Genomic DNA, 24,035 nt, shown 5'->3' on the forward strand with positions numbered 1-24,035 from the left:
AACTTTCGTAACCATAGTCGTTATGAGAACATCATGATCATTAATCCTTGTCTCAACACTGACACCTTCGATGAGTCTGTTCGTGGCTACCAGATCTAAAATATTTACATTACGAGTTGGCTGTCGATTTAGCTGCTCAAGACAGTTTTCCGATAATGTATTCAAAAGTAATTCACACCACCTGTAATGAATCCACAGACATCCCAGTCTATACTAGGTAGGTCATTTCTGCCTACACTGACGGTCCTCTTCTTAATAAAAGCCGTACGAACTCGTGGCAACCATACTATTGTTATTTCATGGGGCTCGTCAATGGTTTAATCGAAATATTGATTTTTAAGTAAGCAACGCTTTTATTGTCGTGCACAGATCTACAGTTTTTACTGTATACAAGAGCATTACACAGCAACGCCGTATTGTCTCAACTGTGCGCCGTTCCTCCTCCTGAATTCGCCCTGTGGGTCGTACTGGTTCAGGACCTTCTGCCACTCATTCGGTCTGTTGTTGGACAGGTACGCCATGAACCTGAACACCTTCAGCTCGTCGTCCGTACAGCTGTTGCACCCTTTCTCCAATAGCCGCCAAATGGTATCTGTCGACAGTAGATTGATTACATAAAGCATTGTGCACGGATAAAACAGTTACATTTCATTTGTTTTGTAGAAGGTCGTCTCCGAAAACTATGGTTGCACATGAACATTAACTATGACTATATAGATTGCAACGCCAGCCATATCAGGCTCCTATTCACACCAGTTTGCTATACGCTTCCATCCACACACAGCATCACTATTGTGTTACATTGTTGCATCCACATGCCTTCTGCATTAAAATGTGACTTAGTCTACATTTTTTGGATAAAGTGTGTTTAGTCACTCAATTGTAAAATGAGTAACTAGATTTTTCATAGCAGTAGTGAATACTGAATTTGAAATACTTAATTTAAAATGAAACTGAAAAGTATCGTAAAGTTTGTGGAAAGTGTATTAAAAAAAAAGTACATGTAGTGACGACGATCGTCAACAGTGACCGAGGAGTAGGCATAAATTTTTTTGTAAGACTTATTTAAAATACACTATTGTACTCACAAGCACAGATGTTCGTGTTGGTAATGGATATTCTTTAGTTAAAGATCGCGATCCACACCCAAGTAACACGTTAAAGGAACAAGAAGACACTAAACTATTTCTGTTTCTGTGTGTGTGTGTGTGTGTGTGTGTGTGTGTGTGTGTGTGAGAGAGAGAGAGAGAGAGAGAGAGATGGGGGGGGGGGGAGTGTGTGTGTGTGTGTGTGTGTGTGTGTGTGTTTGTAGCACATGGGTGTCCATAATTACACACATACCACATCATTCTGAAGAGAAGCGTGCTATAAACTGTAAATGGAACCATTCGTTTCGCACTAAACCTTCTTACTAAAACCTCAGTATAAAACTACACGCATTCAGGACAGTACCACCCAACTTACCAGTGAATTTGTTGAGTTGTGTACGCAGGCGAACAGTATGGTTCCATTTAACCTTTGATCAGGCGCAACAGTGGGTCGAAGGTCAGTGATAATTTTTAGCAAGTGGTTAGAAGGTTGGATGTCAGCTATAAAACATCTTAATTTCAGGATTCTTAAAGGGAACTCTGACTACTAGCAAGCACATCTAAAAGGCTCGTATTCTAAGTGACGATAGTTCTCCGATGGAGAGTAGGAACTGTCTAACTAAAAAAATTATTGAAGAAGGGTGAGCCTTGGTATAATATCTAAGACAAATTAAAGAGTATGAAGAATAAGTATACAAGATAACGGAGCTGAAGGAGTTATTGCGAGAGCTTTACTGCTACAGATGAGAGTAAAATTTTGGAAACGTTTTTGAATCAGATGTCTGAAGCAGGGCGTTGTGTGGAAACTTAGATAGGATCGTGATAAATGGTAGGAGAAAATACTGGAAATATTTTATATATTGCTGCACCGAAGGATGATAAAAAACTGCATCAATAAAATACTGCATGATACATAAAGCATAAAATAAAAACATTCTAGGAAGAATTCATGAGAAAAGAATCATGTGGAAACCGTTAACAGAACAAAACATAAGACGAATAACTAATAATTAAGAGTACATTTATTACTGAGAATTTTATAAAATAATTCATTACATCCATAGGCTGGCCTCGAACTCGTGTTCTTCCGAGCAGTCTTTCAACATGTACCATACGAACCTAGCTTCACAGAATCCAAGCGTTTGAAACACAGACCATCAGGTTATTAACAAGCTAAAGTTTGAAAGTAATCCACCCACAGCCACGGACTTGCCCTAAAAGTTGATCTAATATAATGTGTTTGTGCAGGAAATTATAATTTTCCGTTCATCTATCATTGAAAAATTTTAGTGTTGTTGTAGAATGTACAAATCGCGAAATGAACCCTCGATGCTCTTACCGAAACTTCAATATCACTGACGTTCAAATAACGTGGGAACAATGAACTTTAAAACAAACACAGCAAGTGAGGTAGCTCAGTGGTTAGTACTCTGCACTCGCATTCGTGATAACGACGGTTCAAATCCGTTTCCGGCCATTCTCACTAGGCCACTGGTCTAACCTTGTAACATTAAACTACATGGTCTTGCAAAGCTTCTAGTGCGAACAGCTGAAACGAACCGTAAGCTGCAGCCGATGTTTTTTTCTGAGGACGAGCAGCTCTACTGTACGCTTTAATGCTCACAGCATGTGCTTGGGCAAAAATATTTGTGAAGTACAGTAGATTCCATTTCGGATCTGCGGGCAGGAGTTACTCATGAGGATGTCGTAGCCAGAACGAACAAATCTGGCGTTGTACTGGTCGGAGTGAGGAATGTTAGATGCCTAATTCGAGTTGGCAGGTTAGAGACCTTGTAATGTTAGATGCCTTATTCGAGTAGGTAGGTTAGAGACCTTGTAAAGGGAAACGGATAGTTTGAAGTTAGATACAGAGGGTATTAGTAACGTAATGGTAGGAAGAACAGGATTTCTAATCCGTTGAATAATAGTATCAACACATCACATGTAGTTAACGCTGGAATATGTATTAAAATAAAAAAGAAAATAGGAATGCAGCTCAACTTCAGTCAGCAGAACAGCGAATGCACTATCGTAGATGGACACGAAGCCGAAACCCACCAATAATACAGGTTGCACATTGATCTGATAAAAAAAAAAAAAGGGAGAGGGATTCCATTGACATAAGCGACTTTGAGAAAGGGCAGATAGTTATTACGCAGAGCCTGTGAACGAGTATCTGGAAAACCGCGAAACTGGTCGAATGTTCACATGCTACAGTCGTGAGCATCTATGGAAAGAGGTAGATGGACAGTGAAAGTACCATTAGGTGCTAAATCGTTGGACGTTAACGACTCTTCACAGAACGTAGGATTCGCAGGCTTATCTGCTCTGTAAAGTAAGATAGATGGTGATAAGTGGAATCTCTGCTAAAAGAGCAAAATGCTTGTGCATGCACAAGTGTTTCGGAGCACACTCTCCATCGTACATTTTTGAACATGGAGCTCTGCAGCAGGCCACCCCTAGGTGTTCATATGTTGACTCAACGACATCGTCTGTTACGACTGCAGCGGACAGGCGTCAATCGGGATTTGAGCGTCGATCAAAGGAGACCTGTTGGCTCTTCGGGTGAATCTCACTTTTGCTACACTAGATCGATGGTCGTCTCCACAAACGCCGTGATCGAGGTGAACGGCGGCACGAACGCACAGCGCGCCACGGATGCAGATTGGTGGGAGCAGTATTATGCTGTGGGAGACTTTTTCCTGCGTTTGCATGGGACCTGTGGTAGTCATCCAAGGCACACTGACAGCGGTGAGCCACCTACATCCCTTCATGACTGATATCTTCCCCGATGGCGATGACATCTTTCAGTAGTATAATTGTCAATGTCTTGGAATTAGAACCGTCCTACAGAGGTTTGAGGATCGTTATAGTAAACTCAGGTTAATATCTCGGCGACCAAGTTCGCCTGATGTAAATCCTATAGAACTCACCTTGGTCGGCATAGGTCGCCACCACCGAGTACGCAAATCAACGGCCCGTTATTTACGTGAATTACATGACCTGTACATAAACATCCGTGGACGTCTAACACCACATGCATCCACAAACCTACCAACAAACTGTCGGATCCCTGATCCGCAGAATGAGTGACGAACGTATCCCTCAGGACAGTGCGGCGAAATGTGGCGTCAAGAGGCTACGACAGCAGACGACCGACACGAGTGCCTATCGTAACAGCACAACATCGATTGCTGCGTTTCTCTTGGGCTCGTGGCCATATCGGTTGGCCCCAGAGGATTGGAACATCGTTGTCTGGTCAGATAAGTCCAGTTTTCAGTTGTTAGGAGGTATAGGAAGGGTTCGAGTTTGGTACAGACCCCACGAAGCCACTGACCCAAGTTGTCAAGAAGGTATTGGGTAAGCTAGTTGTGGCTCCATAATGGTGTAAGCTGCGTTTTCATGGCTTGGACTGGGCCCTAGGATCCACCTGAACCGATCACTGACTGGATCGGCTACTTGCAGACGGCTGCTTAGAGACCATTTGCACCCATTCATCGACTTCATGTTCCCAAATAAAGATGGAATTTTTATGGATGACAGTGCGTCATGTCATCGGACTATAATTGTTCACGACTGATTTGAAGAACATTCCGGACAATTCGAGCGCATGATCTGGCCACCCAGAGAACATTTATCGGACATAATCGAGAGGTCAGTTCGCGCACAAACTCCTGCACTGGCAACACATTCGTAATTATGGTCGCCTGTAGGGGCAGCATGGCGCAATATTTCTGCAAGGGCCTTCGAACGACTTGTTGAGTCCATGTCACATCGAGTTGCTGTACCACGCCGGGCAAAAGGTGGTCCGTTAAAATATCAGGAGGTATGTCATGACTTTTGTCACCTCAGTGTGTATATTTCAAACCCAGTTCTGAAAACTTCGTAAGTTGGCTTTCTCAGGATAGACTGCGTCTGTCTTTACGAGACTAGGAGCTCAGTTTCTTCAGCGTTTCTGTGACACTCTCCCGCTGATAAAACAAATCTGTGACCATTCGTGACCCCTCCTCTGTATGCGATCAAAATCCCCTGTTAGTCTTATTTGGTACGAATCCCACAAAATTGAGAAGTATTTTAGGATGGATTGAACGAGTGATTTGTAAGCAATTCCCTTTGCATCTTAATTGCATTTCCTGAGTTTTCTGCCAGTAAAACGAAGTTTACCACGGTGCTTTACCCACGACTGAGCCTATGTAAACTTTCCATATCATGTGCTTACTAAGTGTTAAACCCGGGTATTTGTGTGTGTTGCCTCACTGGTGCTATAGTAATTGGATATTTACATTTTTTTGATTTTGTGAAGACCGAAGTTTTACATTAACGAACATTTAAAGAAAATTGCGAATATTTGCTTCACTTTGAAATCTTATCAAGATCTGATTGAATGTTTGTGCAAATTCCTTCAGACATTACTTCATTGACTGCATGATCTGGAAAAAAAGCCTGAGGTTACTATTAATATTGTCTTCAATGTCATTATTAGACAATATATACAGACAGTGTCGCAACAGACTTTCCTGGAGCACAACCGAAGCTACTTCTACATTTATCCATGACCATCCATACAAGATAACTAGCTGCGTCTACCTGCCAAAAAAAGCTTCATTGCAGTCACAAATTTCGCTTCATATTCCACATACCCGTACTTTTGATAATAAGAGTAGACGTGGTACTGAATCTAATGATTTTCGCAAATCACGAAATACTGCATTACCCGAATGCTTTGATCCAAAGCCTTTAGTATGTCTCGTGAGAAAAGTGCGAGATGAGTTTCACATGATCGATGTTTTCGGAATCCGTACTGGTTGGCATGGAAAATGCATTCAGTTCAAGATATCTCATTATGTTTGAGCTCAAAGTATATTCTAATAGTCACCGACAAACAGATATCAGGGACTGAACATATCCCGGGGTTTGCTGCCGGATCCTAAAATCAACTTTATTCAATATTTCGGCGATGCAACTGTCCGCCGTCTCCAGAAGAACACTGCTGCTGGCTGCACCCCGCTGGAAACTGATACCGAGGCTGCAAATCGTCGACGATTTATTTTACAGTTTTCAGCGGCTCTTAGCAACAGCAGCAGCAGCGTTCACCTGATGATCGTGGATCGCCGAAGTATTGAATCGAGTTGATCTTAGGATCCGACATCAAACCCGAGGAAAGCCTGGAAAGCCTAAGAAGACATGATATCAAGGATACTGAACGGTAGTTTTGTGAATCATTTCTACTACCCTTTTTGCAAACGAATAAGACCTGTGATTTCTTACAACTACTGAGTACTATTTTCTTTTTTCGAAGGATCCACGAGAGATTACTGTTAAAAGAGAGACTAACAGCCAAAAATTCAGTATAAAATCCAATAGGGATTCCATCGAGCCCTGGAGCTTTGTTGAATTTTAATGATTTCAACTGTTGTTCAACACCAGTGACATTAATATCTATTTTACTCATCTTTCAGTGGCACGGGAATTAAACTAGGGCAGTTCTTCTGGGTTTTCCTTTGTAAAGAAACGTTTGAAAACGGGGTTAAGCATTTCTGTTTTCGCTTTCATAGTATCAGTTTCACTTCGTGTCCCTACCCCGAGTAACTGGACACTAACAGCCTTTACATATGACTAGAATTTCTTTGGGTTTGGTGAAAGATCATTAGACAAATTCCTGCTATGATAGTCATTGAAGGCTTCATGATTACTATCTTAACAGCCAAACGAGTTTCATTCAGCATCTCTCTAGCTATACCCTAAGCTTTTTTTACACGTAGTGTTCAGTTGCTTCTGTTTCTTTAGAAGTTTGTTTACAGTGACTGTATAACACGGAGGGCTCCTCACGTTATGAACAGTTCTATTCGATGCAGCTCTATCCAGTGCATGATCAACTATTGTTTAAACTCAAGCCAAAGCTTCACTACGTGCTCCTCTCCTGTGCTTTAAGTTCGTTGAGATATGACACTATTGCTTTTTGTCTAGTTTACTAAACATACAAATATTTCTACTTGTTTAAGTTGCTCTTTGTACTCTGTTAATCGTTGTTGCCACAATGGTCACTGATACCAGTTTCGATATGGACATCAACGAATAGGTCAGGTCCGCTTGTTGGCATTAGATCTAACATATTTCCATCCTGATTAAGGTTTCGAACCATATGTTCTAGGTAGTTTCCAGAGAACCATTTAGCAATGTTTCACAGGACGTCTTGTCACGCCTACCGCTAACGGAACTGTAATTTTCCCAATTGATATTTTGGTCATTGAAGTCTCCTGCAATGTTTATAATGTGATTGGGGACCTCAAGTACAATGGTATTGAGGTTTACTCCAAAATTTTCAGTTTCTTCACGAGGCGAGCCTAATGATCAATAGGAGAATCCAGTTACAATTTTATGACCACTTCTGATATGGAGTCTTGCCCAGAGAATCGCGCATGTTGCTTCCGTTTGTATCTGGGTGAATTTGAATGAATTGTCTACAGCGACTAATACATATCCTCCATTCTCCGTTGGCTGTAATTTCGATACACAATCAAATTTTCCCCAAAAATCTCAGCTTCAGGAATTAACCAGCTTTCTGTACCCAGTAGTATGTGAGTTTCAGTGCTTTTCAGGAGCGCTTCAAACTCTAGCGTTTGTTGTGAATGCTTCGACAGTTAACAATTAGGATTCTCGCCTGTGGGGGCATTTCATTGAATCTCACACTAACACTTCCATGTCTCCTACAGCTGTCATTATCTGGACTGGATCGACTAATTTGTGCGCCCCACACACAATCAGCTACATGGGTGTGTAATGCCCACCTGGCCCATTTGGGGGGACCCTACAGTTCTCAACCCTATCGCGCAAGTCCAGTAGGTCGCAACCTTGTTTTTTTTCTGAATCTTCGAAGTCCCTGGTTCAGTCCGTACACTCGCTTCAGAAACAGGGGGTCACCATCTTTTCTGGGAGCAGTGTTGCAAATTGTGAGCTTCGTTGAATCTCTGTGCAAAAGGCTGGTCTTCTCAACCTTCTCTGTCAATTGCTGGAATGATCCCAGTATGATCTTGGAGCGCAGGCGACAGGCATAATGTGTTCTAACGTGTGCCACAATCTGCGCTGTTTGCACCCTGTTCCCTCAACGGCTGCTGGAGAAGTTGCTTTAACATGTTGATTGAGCAATGAACCAAACACATCTGAGCGCACATGGTGTTCTTTCCTGTTCATTGCTGACATTTTCTTAAGGGGTACCACTATTCGCTATACTGCCAACGATTCTGCGTTTGTCTCTTCTCGATACAGAACAAAGCCGGTCTCCCATCAGGTGAAATGTGTCCCACTGTCTCAATTTCTACAACGCCGCCGGCCCTTGTGGCCGAGCGGTTCTAGGCGCTTCAGTCGGGAACTGCGCGACCACTACGGTTGCAGGTTCGAATCCTGCCTCGGTCATGGATGCGTGTGATGTCCTTAGGTTAGTTAGGTTTAAGTAGTTCTGAGTTTTAGGGGACTGATGACCTCAGATGTTAAGCCCCATAGTGCTCAGAGTCATTTGAACCAAAATACAGCGTCTCGAACCTGCTTGTTAGAGGGATGGGTATGAATCCTCCCTGGTTCCGGTCTACCCCGTAAAGGACGCCTAGACCAACAAATGACACACCAGTCGCAGTCATGTAATGACAAATGCCACACTTCCAGCAGAAGAGACAGGGTCCGCAGAAGAGGAGAGCACTTGGGGTACCTTTGGTACGTCTGGTATAAGACTCTCAGAAGCCCTGCTAATCGGTTGATGGTAGTCAGGGCGATTTGTAGATGTTTACGAACGTCAACTAACTCATTGCTTGTTCGAAAACAGCTTTCACAATGAGGCTGCATAGTGGCTGGTGCAATGTTTTATAGGACAGTGAACACAAACTTAAACTTAGCAAGCAGTTTTCAAATGTAACGTTCATTCAATTGATACTAGTGAACAAAAAATTGTGTTTTACACATACATCTGTTACCAAAATGCATCAAGGAATTAATATTAAGAAGTGATTAATCATTATGTTAAACACTTGTTTTGTGAATAAAACCGCCTTTCCTGCTACTAGTTACAGATGTGAGGAAACGCAGATCAGCAAATCGTAAGTAATTACTTTTTTTACAAAAAATCGCGAAGTGAACTGTTTGATAATCTATAAGTAACAAAACTGTATCGTTACAGATACCACTGATGATGCTTTAGAACAGGAGAAGGCGAAACGCGTATGGCATAAGTAAAGTAACTAGCAGCAGGAAAAAGTTTTATTTACAAAACAAGTATTTATATGCTTGCTGCGGAGGATGGCCACACAAACAATCTTGTTATTATGTTAAACGTTCCGTACCTTATGAAATATTAGAGACTAGTAAAATCCATGACCAGTTTTAGAATTAGTATGAAATTTCTTTTGAGATGATAATATTACACATGATTTTAAAGTTGTTTTAAACTTCTTAAAAATAATGTGCATTTTATTCTGTTACAGCGCAGAACGAGTTATGGGAGAAATAGGTAACTCGAACATGGTTGCTGGCACATTCACATACATAACAATTAATTTAACATACAAAAGACAAACATACAAAAAAACAAATTAAAGCAAATTAAAACAGTGCTGGAATTTAGGCACCTTAATCTCACTGTGAAATACATACTTATACTTCGTCTTTATGAAGTAACATCTCTTAAACTAGTGGTGAGAGGTATGCTTCTATACAGGGAGTTTAAAAGGTACTTTCTCGAACTTTGGGGACACGTTCCTTATATCAAAACAGGTAAAAAAGCCCATATAAACATATGTCTTAAATCCTTCGTTTTCGATTTGTTAATGAAAGTTTACAGTTTAGGTGACTGCAGCTCATCAACACGTAATTTCATCCAAATGCTCTAAATGTTCTCTCTTGCTTCTAAAGATGCATGCGATCGTCTAACCAAAAACGTCCGTGACACGTCGAAAAAGAATTTCGGCATCCGGTGATCTGCTGCGTGGACCATTTCTTTAAGGTGCCTCCAGAGAATAGTAATCCAAAGGACTGAATGAGGAACACGTATCCGTGGAACGTGTCCTCCTCTACCTATCCATTTGTCACAGTGAATACCGGAAAGAGCATCTCGACCACTGAGACTGAAGTGCGCTTGAGTTCAATCATGCATAACCCACTTGTTTCTTCTTATACGCAGGGGCACATCCTCTAGTGGGGCTTGGAGATTGTTTTGAATAAAGTCCCGGTAGGCAGGTCTGTGAGACGTGCTGGGAGCACGTATGGACGTACCAGGCAGTCATCTAGAATTCCAGCCCACACATGATACTGATGCCTAGCCTATACTGCTTGCGATACTCCAATATGTGTTTGTTGTGAAAATTTGTTTGTTCTTCTTTTGATGTAAATGGTTTGAAAAAGTATTTTTGAAACACCCTCTATAGATTTTTAAGAGACGCCATCGGCAATTCAGCAGAAGCTTATGTCGAGATGAGTCACCGTGACCGACAATATCTGTATTTTTGTGAAAGTACGCCAAAATTAAGTTGTAGGGAAGTCGCCCAAAAATATGCAAGTTGCATATTGACATTGTGTATGTGAACTGTATTTATATGATAAATGTAAAAATATGGCGACACGTTTCATCTATTGCTTGATACATGGAAAACAGTGCCAGCGAAGGAGAACCCCGCGAGCAAACTCGTGGAATGGACTACTGACGTTTTGCTTAATTCATTATTGTCTGTGTATGACATCCATAATGTGTCTTTGTGGCGCAATAAATACTCATAATTCAATTGTCTATTTACCTCGAGATTAGAAAACGTCACAAACCTGAATGAGGGCAACCGGAGAGGTAAAAATGGAAAGGGAATCTCGTAAAAACATGAACCCTTACTCAAAATGTTCCGTCCGATTAACATCGTTGGCTAAATCCTGTCTGCCGTTAATCTCTATGAAAAGAATGACTTCGTTCTATTGTTTACTTTGTTCATAGTAGACGAAATGACAGATTTTCATCTGACGCCAGCACAATCTCAAAAAAAAATGTTCAAATGTGTGTGAAATCTTATGGGACTAAACTGCTAAGGTCATCAGTCCCTAAGCGTACACACTACTTAAACTAAATTATCCTAAGGACAAACACACACACCCATGCCCGAGGGAGGACTCGAACCTCCGCCGGAACCAGCCGCACAGTCCATGACTGCAGCGCCCTGACCGCTCGACTAATCCCGCGCGGCCACAATCTCAAAATGGTGTCCTGAATGAAGTATGTGCTGAATGACTGATGGTGAAGACAATTGTGTGTGCTTTGTCTCACCATAAGGCTAAGTACAGAGATGTACACAGCCAATGAGAGACGTGCCCAAGGAGGACAGGACACACGAGCACTGGCAGTTGTCGTCACAAGCAAAATGCCCCCCCCCCCCCCCCAATCACTAACTACAAGTTTCTGGGAATGTCTTTACATGACTGGTTGCAGGAGGAACTGGCCACAGTTTGCAAATATCTGAATCCTCGATTGGCTACTGTCACCTATCTTCAGGTGACTGCCTCGGACTGTAGCGTTTTCTGAGAATCTGACGTGTTGAGTGGGAACGCTCAGGTATCACTTGTTTCGCCCACGGGCTCTACACACAGTGTACCCGACGCGGTGGATCTTCCCTTACTGCAAGGTTGAGTGGCGGATGATAACGCGTTCGCATCGATCGCGGCGGAGGGTCAACGTGGAGGCTGGCAGTCTCACCTCGGTCATTCGTCCTGGGAGTACACAGGTGGTTGCTCCTTCAGCAGGCAGATAGCGTTGAGGCATCGAAAGAAAGAGAACGTGCACTCGGTATGTCTGTCGTGGGACCTTGTACGAGACACGGAGGCACTGCCAGCGCTCATCGACCACGCAGTCTGCAGTTTTCTGCAAGTTGTGGCTCACGGTGGCACTAGTGACGCCTTTAGCTTGGGTTCTGAGACCATCCTCACACAAGCGGCTGGCGAAAGTACTGAAGTCTGCTGGCCTCGTATACAAGGTGCAAGCTGAGCTCGCAATTTGCCTCACCATTCCCAGTGCTGATAGGGATCCTTTGGCTTGGAGTCGAGTGAAGAGTACGAAAGCAAAGGCTTAGAGGACTCTGTCACAGTCTTGGCTGCAGATTTTTTGATTTGGAGGCTTCGATGACTCTCCTTGGTCCACTACACAAACGAAGCAGCTACTAGGGGAGCTAGTACTTGTGGAATGCACATAGTGGTTTTTTAGACTTGGCGGTTGTTTTAAGTACTCCGATGAACACTCACTAGTCGACACACAGATAGTGAAATCAGATCACGTTCATAGTAAGGACACCTCGATTCTTTACATTTTGACAGTAAAATATCGAAGTACTCATTTCCGAATTCATCGCCCTCTAAGTAACTGGTCGCATTCTAATTATTCGAGGGACCTAGAGCTGGCTGAAACACGAAGCAAAAGCTCTGAAATGTTTAGCAAGTCATTCAACGTTATGGGAGAGACAGATCAGACGCCACTGAAGTGGGGCGTTCAATGCTATCAACAGAATTATTGTTTCTACTGAGATCAAATTTGAGTATGACTAATATGCTCTCTGGAAGCACACAAGTTCAGGTAAAACATGTTTTTATCGGCCGCCCGATTCCGCCGTGGCTGTTTTAGGTTCATTCAAAGAAAGTCTATGCCCAGTAAATCATACAACATTAGTTGGAGGCGAATTGAGCCTCCCGAGTACAGCCTGGGATGTCTATGGATTCACTGCACGGTTGTGAAGCACTGTTGAACACGTTTTCCATAAACTGTCTTGAGGAGATTGATACCTCACAAACCGGATTGGGACAATTTTAAGAGAAAACACATGGACGTGAACCCGCGTATTTCGTCATTTGTTGTTACGTGGAATACACTTTATTGCTTAACAACAATCACTACGATTACAAATTAAATAGAATTGTCAAAAATAAATAACAGCGCTCAAAATAATTTAAAGATCTTGAACTGGAACAATTCATTAATGAAAAAACTTTAACAATTTATACCATCAAGAACATGGATCAAAACTACGAATGCACAGATGCAAGTAAGAAGTCACAACAACTAGCTGTGACTGCAAGATGGTTCAACAAACTAAGTTTTGCCAGTAAAATGAATTAAAAATGACTGTCACTGAAAGTGCTAGCAATTCCCAAGCATAGATAAAATTTTAAACAAATAGACAACGCCCACCTGAAATACAGAAACAATACAAGTCAGGCCACTGACTGACGCTGTAGAAAAGCACTTAGGGTTTATAAACCTTAATAAAATCCCTTAAGGAATACAATACATAATCTCCCAAAATAATGGTACTGGTACACACACCAGCAGAAAAATTAATAATGACCCTTAAATAAATACAGAAGCCCTCAAAATACAATAAAGTTAACAAATTACAGCGGTGGCTGTTATATCCAACAGGCAAGACGCAGCTAAGTTCACAATGAATGGAGTTAGCTAATGGCTGTGGATGAAAGGCAAAAAAAAATTCATACTCGTAAGTAAAAACAAGTAATTAAAGAACAAATATAGTCACAAGGAATTTCGCATTTGCAGAATACCCCTTAAAGATTAAATTTTTGGTGAATTCACAATTCTCCGTAGATCAATAGTTCCGGAATTAATTAGCGATACTTCGCCGTGGCACGTATCAAACTACCAAATTCACGTAGCTTGAGCCAGTACGAGGCGGCTGATAGAGGCGTCTAATTGCGGGCTAACCTAGGTGTCGGACGACGACTGAAAAAAGTGTCGTCGCAGCAGAAAGAAAACACTTCTCTGCTCCGGGCCCAGATAACATGACTGCGTCATCCGCTGTCCGACCAACTCTGCCAACTCATGTCGGAAGGGAAAAGCGATCTGGCCGAAGAAGGGTACAGACGAGAATGTCTAGGATGCAGGCAATATTAAGTTATTCCGGAAGTGACTACACATACGAATTACAAGCTTAACAGTCCTTAAAATTATTAGAAAACTAACAAGGTGAAATATCAGCACCTACAAATCAAATTACTATGGTCTTCAATAAAGGCTGGCTCTGAGCACTATGGGATTTAACATCTGTGGTCATCAGTCCCCTAGCACTTAGAACTACTTAAACCGAACTAACCTAAGGACATCACACACATCCATGCCCGAGGCAGGATTCGAACCTGAGACCGTAGCAGTTCTTCAATAAAGACTATGTTGCAATTTCAATCTCATCAATTCAATTTAGAACAGAGAATGATCGTACACTTGCAAAAAAACTGGCCTCCGCTCGAGTACGCAGATGCCGTGTATTCCTGGACTCCAAGCAGGGGTGTTATTGCCTCCAATTCATACAGGCGATCTTTCAGCTACCGTAAAATTTGAGCTTGCATAATTAGCCTGGAGCTTGCTGACCAGATCGCACGCGGTATCCGCTGCTCTTCCCGCAACTCGCCGCTATGAATCCTTAATCCAGCCGGGAAAACTTTCCTCCGACCAATTTAAGCACTCGCGGCCCCTCGAGGCCCGTACCGGATAGCAGGAGTCCTCCAAAAGCAGCAACTTGCCAGCCGTATGGCCTCCAGCTAATTGTCAGTCCCAGGGCCCGCCAAAAAAACAAAAAACCGCACCCTCCTCGTCCAAAGACCGTAGCCTGTGACATACGATCAGGATTTATATCTACAGCCCAGGAAGTTAGTGGCACCAGCAAAATGCCATGCTACCCAAAATTAAAGCCGCCACAGCTCACAGATAATTAGACAATCCACACGCAATGGAAATATTTTACACCTTGTAATTATAAACAGACCTGACCTTATCCACGGTGTGACTACAGAGAGAGGGAATAGTGATTATGATGTCATCATAGCGACGGTTGTTGCTTAAGTCAATAATTCAGCCAAGAAGTCCAGCAAAATACTTGTGCCAATAAGAGCAGATAACAGTTGTTAGCACCCTCTTGAACAATGAAGTATCATTTCGTTACAGTATGATGGATGTAGAGGAACTTTGGGTAAAATAGGAGCGGCCTGTAAATTGAGCTCTGGAGAAGTATGTGTCCAATGAGTGGATTAATACGAAAAAGACCCACTGTGGTTTGTCAACAAAATTCTGAAACGACTGAGGAAGCAAATCCTTTTGCACATTCGGTTCAAGAGAGAATACCCAAATGACGGCTGCCAAAGTTAGTACAGAATCGTGCGCCTGTAAAAAGATCGACGCACGAAGAATATAACTACCACCGTCATACCTTACCAAAAGATCTTGCCGAACCCGAGATTGTTACAGTTGTAAAACTGTTAAGAGTGTCGGAGGCTTCTATCCAGCGCCTCACTGACCAGTCTGGGGTGGCAGTTCAAGATAACAAAGAGGAAGCGGAAATTTTAAATTTCACGTTTAAGAAACCTTTCACACTGGAGAATCGTGAAACATACCTTCTTTTGGCCTTTGCGCATTGGTACTGAGGAATGGACAACATTATAATAGGCATCACTGATGGTTCTTTTTTTACTTACGCCACGAACCTTTACCCTCTGCCGCTTCACCTTAACAGATGTCCTTTAATCCTGTCCCTTCTTCTTGTCAGTGTTTGCCATATGTTCGTTTCCTCTCTGATCCTGTCTTTACCTTATCATGATGATGATGAAGTCCCATACTCCGTGACGGAGCGTAGGGGAACGATGCGGGAGACCCGCACCGCCGTAATAGCGGATGAATGATGATGATGTTGATGTTGAGGACGACACAACAACACCCAATCATCTAGAGGCAGGAAAAATCCTTGACCCCGCCGGGAATCGAAACTGGGACCCCGTGCTGGGGAAGCTAGAACGCTACCGCGAGACCACGAGCAGCGGACTTTATCAGTCCACCTAATTTTCAACTTCTCAAATGCTTCAATTCCCTTCTGTTCCGGTTTTTTCACAGTCCATGTTTCACTGCCATATAACGCTGTGCTCCAAACGTACATTGTCAGAAATACAAGTAGACTTCTCTTGTCAAGGAATGCCCTTTTTGTCAGTGCTAGTCAGCTTTTTATGTCCTCCTTGCACCGTCCATGATGGGTTATTTTACGCGTAGTTACCAGACCTGCTTAACTTCGTCCACTACGTGATTCCCAATTCTGATGTTAAGTTTCTCATAGTTCTCGTTTCTGCTACTTCTCATTACTTTCATCTTTCGTCGATTTACTCTCAATCCATGTAGTGTACTCATTAGGTCCTGTAATTCTTCTACACTGTCACTGAGGATAATAATGTCATCAATGGGTCTTATCATTGATATTCTTTCACTCTGAATTTTAATTCCGCTCTTGGAACTTTTTTTCCGTCACTGCTATTTCGATGAAAAGGATGAAAAACTAAATTGCTTTCTCATGACCTTTTTAAGCCGAGCACTTCGTTCTTGGACTTTCAGTGCTGTTATTCCCTCTTGGCTCTCGTACATGTTGTACATCATCAGTCTCTCCCTGTAGCTACCCCTATTTTCCTCAGAATTTGGAATATCCTGCACCATTTGAGATTTTCGAACGCCTTTTCCAGCCAGGCAAATTCACTGAACGCGTCTTGATTTTTCTTTAATTTTGCATCCGTTATCAACCGCACCGTGAGAACTGCCTCTCTCGTGCACTTACTTTTCCTAAAGCCTAACTGATCGTCATCTGATACATCTTCAATTTTCTTTTTAATTCTTCTGTATATTCTTCTTATCAGTAACGTGAATGCATGAGGTGCTAAGCTGATAGCGGGATAATTCTCGCAATTGTCAGATCTCGCAGTCTTCGGAATAGTGTGGATGATATTTTTCCGAAAGTGGTGTGGTATATCGCCAGACTCATACATCCTGTACACCAAAGTGAACAGTCGTTTTGTTGCCACTTCCCCAAATGATTTCAGAAATTTTGATGGAATGATATCTATCCCATCTGCCTCATTTCATTTTAAGTCTTCCAAAGCCTTTTTAAATTTCGATTATAATACTGTATCCCTTATTTCCTCTCTATCGACTCCTGTTACTTCCTCTATAACATCATCAAGTCTCTCCCGTAACAGAGGCTTTCAATATGCTCTTTCCACCTACTCGCTCTCTCCTCTGCATTTGACAATGGAATTTCCAGTTCACTCTTACCGTTACCAAGCCAGCTTATAATTTCACCGAAATTAGATTATATGTGCTGAGTCAGTAATTAAGATAATCATTTCTTTTTCGATTTCTTCGCGTTTTTCTTGCAGCCATTTCGCCTTAGTTTTCCTGCACTTCCTATTTATTTCATTCCCAAGCGACTTAGATTTCTGTATTCCTGAGTTTCCCTGAAGATTTTTCTACTTCCTTCATTCACCGATCATTTAAACTATTTTTTCTGTTACTTATGGCTTCTTCGGAGTTATCTTTTTACCTGTGTTTTTCTTTCCACCTTCTGTGATTGTCCTTTTTAGAGATTTCCATTCCTCTTCAATTGAGCTGCCTACTGAACGATTCCTTTTCGCAGTATCTATGAGATCGATGACCTCGCTGTCTGGTCTCCTCCCCCAATCAATCCAACTTCGCAAGCTTCCCTACGGTACCTGGTGGAGGGTGCCCTTCGCCACCACTAGTCATTTCTTTTTCTGTTCCATTCGCAGACAGAACGAGGGTAAAACGAATGTCTACATTACTCCGTATGAGCCCTAGTTTCTCGTATCTTATTTTCGTGGTCCTTACGTACAATGTATGTTGGAGACAACAGAATCGTTCTGCAGTCATCTTCAAATGCCGGTTCTCTAAATTTTCTCAGTAGTGTGCCTCGAAGCGAAAATCGCGTTCCCTGCATTAATTCCCATTTGAGTTCCCGAAACATCTCCGTGTTGCTCGAACCTACCAGTAACAAAACTAGCTGCCCGCCTCTGAATTGCTTCGACGTATTCCTTTAATCCGAACTGGTACGAATCCAAAACACTCTAGTAGTAATCAAGAACAGGTTTCACTGGCGTCCTACTAGCGGTCTCCTGTACAGATGCACCGCACGTTCCTAGAATTCTTCTAATAAACCGAAATCGACCACTAGCCTTTCCTATCACAATCCTCTCATGCTCGTTCCATTTCACATCGCTTTGCAACGCTACGCCCAGATATTTAAACAATGTGACTGCGTCAAGCAGGACACTACGAGAGCTGTATCCGAACATTATAGGTTTGTTCCGTCAACTCATCCGCATTATCTTACATTTTTCTACATTTATAACTAGCTGCCACTCATCACACCAACTAGAAATTTTGGCTTAGTCATCCTGTATCCTCCTATAGCGACGCCTTACCGCACACCACGGTACCATCAGCAGTCAACTGCCCACCATGCCTGTGTGTGGGGTGCCGAGCTAGCTCCTCAAGACAGTTTTCAGGTAACGTACTCAAAAGTATTTCGCAAGGCCGTCTGTCTGTAGCTCACGCAGTGAATCCTTAGGCATCCCATTTTGTACTCGGTAGGTTAAAGTCGCCTCCAACTGGTATTACTCGACGTGGATATTTCTACATCTACATCTACATCCATACACCGCAAGCCACCTGGCATGGTGTGGCGGAGGGTACCTTGAGTACCTCTATCGGTTCTCCCTTCAATTCCAGTCTCGTATTCTTCGTGGAAAGAAAGGCTGTCGGTATTCCCCTGTGTGGGCTCTAATCACTCTGATTTTATCCTCATGGTCTCTTAGCGAGATATACATAGCAGGGAGCAATATACTGCTTGACTCCTCGGTGAAGGTATGTTCTCGAAACTTCAACAAAAGCCCGTACCGAGCTATAGAGCGTCCCTCTGGCAGTGTCTCCCACTGCAGTTTATCTATCATCTACGTAACGCTTTCGTGATTACTTAATAATGCTGTACCGAAGTGCGCTGCTCTCCGTTGGATCTCCTCTATCTCCTCCATCAACCCCATCTGGTACGGATCCCACACCGGTAAGCAGTATTCAAGCAGTGGGCGAACAGGTGTACTGTAACCTACTTCCTTGGACTGCATTTCCTTAGGATTTTTCCAATGAATTTCAGTCTGGCATCTGCTTTACCGACAATTAATTTTATATAGTCATTCCATTTTAAATCACTCCTAATGCCTACTCCCAGATAATTTATAGAATTAACTGCTTGCAGTTGCTGACCTGCTTATATTGTAGCTAAATGATAAAGGATCTTTCTTTCTATGTATTCGCAGCACATTACACTTGCCTACATTGAGATTCAATTGCAATTCCCTGCACCATGCATCAATTCGTTGCAGATCCTCCTGCATTTCAGTACAATTGTCCAATGTTACAACCTCTCGATATACTACAGCATCATCCGCAAAAAGCCTCAGTGAACTTCCAATGTTATCCACAAGGTCATTTATATATATTGTGAATAGCAACGGTCCTACGACACTCCCCTGCAGCACACCTGAAATCACTCTTACTTCGTAAGACTTCTCTCAATTGAGAATGACATGCTGCGTTCTGTTATCTAGGAACTCTTCAATCCAATCGCACAATTGGTCTGATAGTCCATATGCTCTTACTTTGTTCATTAAACGACTGTGGGGAACTGTATCAAACGCCTTGCGGATGTCAAGAAACACTGCATCTACCTGGGAACCCGTTTCTATGGCCCTCTGAGTCTCGTGTACGAATAGGGCAAGCTGGGTTTCACGCGATCGTCTTTTTCGAAACCCATGCTGGTTCCTACAGAGTAGATTTCCAGTCTCCAGAAAAGTCATTATACTCGATCATAATACGTGTTCAAAAATTCTACAACTGATCGACGTTAGAGATATAGGTATATAGTTCTGCACATCTGTTCGACGTCCCTTCTTGGAAACGGGGATGAACTGTGCCCTTTTCCAATGTTTTGGAACGCTATGCTCTTCTAGAGAGCTACGGTACACCGCTGCAAGAATGGGGGAAGTTCCTTCGCGTACTCTGTGTAAAATCGAGTTGGTATCCCATCAGGTCCAGCGGCCTTCCCTCTTTTGAGCGATTTTAATTGTTTTTCAATCCCTCTGTCATCTATTTCGATATATACCATTTTGTCATCTGTACCCTTGTAGCCGCTTCCTGCGTGTAGTGCACGCCTCACCTATTCAGGAGGACCCTACATTTCTCCACCCGATACCGGAGGTCGAGAAATTTGCACCCCAGATCTCCGCAGAATCGTCTGAGCCTCTGGTTTAAGCCTTCCACTCGGCTCCAAACCAGAGGACCGCGATCGGTTCTGGGAACGATAGTTAGCTCAGATTCCACCCCGCGAGCGAGGCTTTCCGCCTTCACCAACTCCGCCAACCGCCTGTACGAACTGAGGATGACCTCTGAACCCAGACGGCAGGAGTCATTGGTGCCGATATGAGCAACAATTTGCAGTCGGGTGCACCCAGTGCTCTCTATTGCCGCCGGCAGGGCCTCCTCCACATCTCGGATGAGACCCCCCAGCAAGCAGACAGAGTGAACACTGGCCTTCTTCCCCGACGTTTCCGCTATTTACCTAAGGGGCTCCCATCACCCACCTAACACTGGAGCTCCCAATCATTAATAAGCCCCTCCCCCCCCCCCCCCCCCCCCCCGTGTGCCTGCTCGGACCTTGCTGAAGGAGCGGCCACATGTCCACTCACAGGCAGAGCGGGCGACGCCACACGGCCAGCCTCCACATTGACCCTCCGCCTCGTGCGACGCGAACGCCGCTGAACCCGCCACTCCCCTAGGAGAGAGGGTGGCCCAACCGCGCCCTGTACCAGCGAAGATGTCTCGACAGCAGGGACCGTGGGTGAAGCATGTAACACCTCGGGTGTACCATGCGACGCACCAGAGTCCCCACTGCCGCTACACTCCGAGGCAGCAGTCTGAAGACGGCTGACCGCGGCCATCAGCACGTTCAGCTGTTCGCGAACAGTGGCCAGCTCCCCCTGCGTCCGTACACAACAGTCACACATCCTATCCATCCTAAGAAATCAACAATTTACTGTAGAGAGTTAATCAACTTTTAACTAGACTGCCAATTCACAATAGGCGGCTGATAGCTGACTAATCTGTGGTTACTAGACACTTCTTGTTGGAAACGATGAAAATAAGCACTATCTGTCTCTGGATTGTATTCAAAACAGACACGAAATCTATTGAACACTATTACTAGTACTCGAAAATTAAAGCTTCCTAAAAGCAAAATCACACGGAAAAAAAGTGGCAAGTAAGAAAAACACAGTCAATCTTAAATTTACGTGGCTTGCTGCACAGCAGATGTGAAGCGGACGGCAGTTACGACGATACTTTCCGCGGTAATGACAGCAGACTTTCTTTGAATGACTCAAGAACTGTAATAGAGGAGTCGGGTGGCCAGTACAAAAATGCAACAAATAACTTGGTTTCACCTGCACCTGCTATACGTGACTACTTTACTCTCGCACTCAGCTTCAACCTCAATGGCGACAATATTTTGTCAACTGCAATGAACTCTCTCCCTTCTACGGCCTCTTATCTAGCTTTCCGATATACGTTCAGCAGCTTGCTAAATATCTCAGAGCTTTCCACTTTGGTTTTCAACCACCTCTCGGTCCCAAGATTAATTTGAGAATGAGAATTGTCCTGGAGGGCAGTAAATTCGGGAACTTTACTATGAATACTTCGACAGTTTGCTGATAAAATTTTGATAGTCGAAGTGTCTGTACTCAGAATGCCGTCTGACTTTCTTCGTGCTTATTGACTGGCGACGGTTCATCAGGTCACCTGAAACTACTGTCTAGCCTAAAAAAACCTCATGTGCACTCTACAACAAGTCTGCAACCCGAATAGCTGCTTCCTTTGTGTAGCGTACCCGTGTCCTATCAAGGGGAGTCCTATAAATCCTCACACGATAACGATAATCTAGAAATCTGCATCCAGGATCATTACATAGTCGACGAATCCTTTTGCTCCGACCCTCCACTCGGCCTCAGAGGCTGGCCTCAGCAGCCAGAGACAATGGTCATCTGTGTGTGAGCTACGCCTGCGTGAATGCGGATGTGTGGACGTTGTCTATTTCAGAAGCAAGTCTTCGGGCGGAAAGCTTAAGCGTTTAGTAGTATTTTGTCGTGCCTGCTTGTGACCTACCATCATTATTCCATCCTGGATTTTCCATTATTTAATACTTCTTCTTTACCCATAAAAGTGTTATATCATCTGTTTGTTACCAAACGTTTTATTTTACCCTCGTATCGAGGGTCCACTTACTTTTGAGGCCTTTGCCCTCGGCAGTGCAAGCGACGTCGGAGTCTGAGACGAGACACTCATGGTCCTTCCTGAACACATGTTCATTGATATGCACCTGCTGTACATCGGCCTTGAATGTGGTGATGCAGCCACTGGCCACGGCTAGAAATGTCACATACAAGACTAAGTTCTGCATTCTGACACTACTTGCAAATGTTCGCCGTTAACTGCTGCTGTGCGAACTTATATTCCCTTATATACTACAGGAAACGACTTCTAATATGAATGACGTACTACAAGGAATTTCTGAGAAGACCTAGTGACCCCATGTTTAATGCATTGAGAGGTGGCGTTGTTTGGTAATTTTTCCTCTATAACAAGGAAAATGCACAAGCATCATAAAATTGTATCCGCCTGTGGCTTTCTGCAAAGAGCGTAACTCATATTGTGCATGGATTATCCGTTCTTGGAAACTAATTTTCCTTAAATCCTTCAAGTAGCACAAGCATGCGCCTTCAGGTTGCTCCTATATCCACAACTGACAATTAGACATACTACTAATTGTACTAACAGTCCAAAAGTCATCATCGTTCAAATTTCTATTCTCTACATTTAAATAAGTCGCATTTTTGTCTTTGGTAATGTGATGTATCGAGTCCTATATGTGGAGCTGAACCTATATTTTGTTATGAACGAGCACACCGCTCTCCCGGCCGTATGGAAGTTTACGAGACTGGAGCCGCTACATCTCTATAAAGTAGCCCCTCAATTTGCCTCACAAGGGCTGAGTTCATCTCACTTGCCAACAGCGCTCGGCAGACCGAATGCTCACCCATCCAAGTGCTAACCCAGCCCGACAGTGCTGATACGACGAGAACCGGTGTTACCACTGCGGTAAGGCCGTTGGCATTCAGAGTGTTTTAGTTAACCGTATTATTACTAGCCACCGCAGTGTCCAAGAAGGCGATACTCCACCTGGTCCTCGAAAACCGTCGTATCATAATCAACAGGACGGTGGAAAAAGTGAAAATCAGTCATGGATCAGTTTTAAGCATGTTGCACGAAGATTTGAACATGGCAACGATCCGCGCTCGCTGGGTTCCGCGAAATATAAATTAAACTAAACTCCCTCCGAATCGAGACAGCCGCGCATATTTTGCAGCTGTCTTAGGACATTCCAAATGATGTATTCTGGAATATGATCACCATGGACCAGAGCTGGATGCAGCACTATAAACCTGAGACAAAGAAGCAGTGCAAACAGTGGAGACATGTTGATTCACAACCACCGAAAAAGGCGAAAACCGAACCATCAAAGGATAAGGCGATGCTGAATGCACTTACAGACTTCCATGGGATGTAGCTAATGGACTATGCTCGTATGGGGCACACTCGAATCTCCCGACAAGGTGACGGTTGATTGTCAAGACGAAACGCCTGGGGTGGGAGCTGTCAAGGAGGGGGTTTTTGCTTCACGGCAACGCCCCAGCTCAATCTGCATGGGACTCTGTCACACATTCTACTTCTGTGGGCTATAAGATTTTGCCTGATTACCCGTATCCCCCTGACAGTGCTTTCTTACTCTTCCCTTGGATGAAGAAACCTTTGTGTGGTAAATATTTCCCGGATGACAGAGACGTGATTTTCGAGATGGAAAGTTTCCAGAACTGCCAACACGCAAAATTCTACACCCAATGTATCCGACAAACCATCCATCGCTGGCGAAACTGTATCACATCGAAAGGCGAATATGTGCAGAAGGGATAACACCGTCATGTTTCATCGTC

At 43.4% G+C, this 24,035-nt stretch overlaps 1 protein-coding gene across 3 annotated transcripts in view; it reads right to left on the reverse strand.

The window, feature by feature from the left end:
• Positions 1-354: 354 nt before the first annotated feature.
• LOC124615825 (ejaculatory bulb-specific protein 3-like) overlaps positions 355-24,035 on the reverse strand; it is an 89,239-nt gene continuing 65,558 nt past the window's right edge. Inside the window, exons 1-2 of one of the 3 annotated variants that reach the window (XM_047143969.1) lie at positions 22,270-22,458; positions 355-592 (exon numbers count right to left, since the gene is read on the reverse strand). In XM_047143969.1, coding sequence (XP_046999925.1) covers positions 399-592; positions 22,270-22,444 — 369 coding nt within the window. In that variant the 5' untranslated portion in view covers positions 22,445-22,458 and the 3' untranslated portion in view covers positions 355-398. Of the gene's footprint in view, positions 593-22,269; positions 22,459-24,035 lie in introns of those variants that run through there. The other 2 variants (XM_047143968.1, XM_047143966.1) reach the window with 2 other exon arrangements.

Source organism: Schistocerca americana, chromosome 5 (genome assembly GCF_021461395.2).
Source record: "Schistocerca americana isolate TAMUIC-IGC-003095 chromosome 5, iqSchAmer2.1, whole genome shotgun sequence".
Lineage (NCBI taxonomy): Eukaryota > Metazoa > Arthropoda > Insecta > Orthoptera > Acrididae > Schistocerca > Schistocerca americana.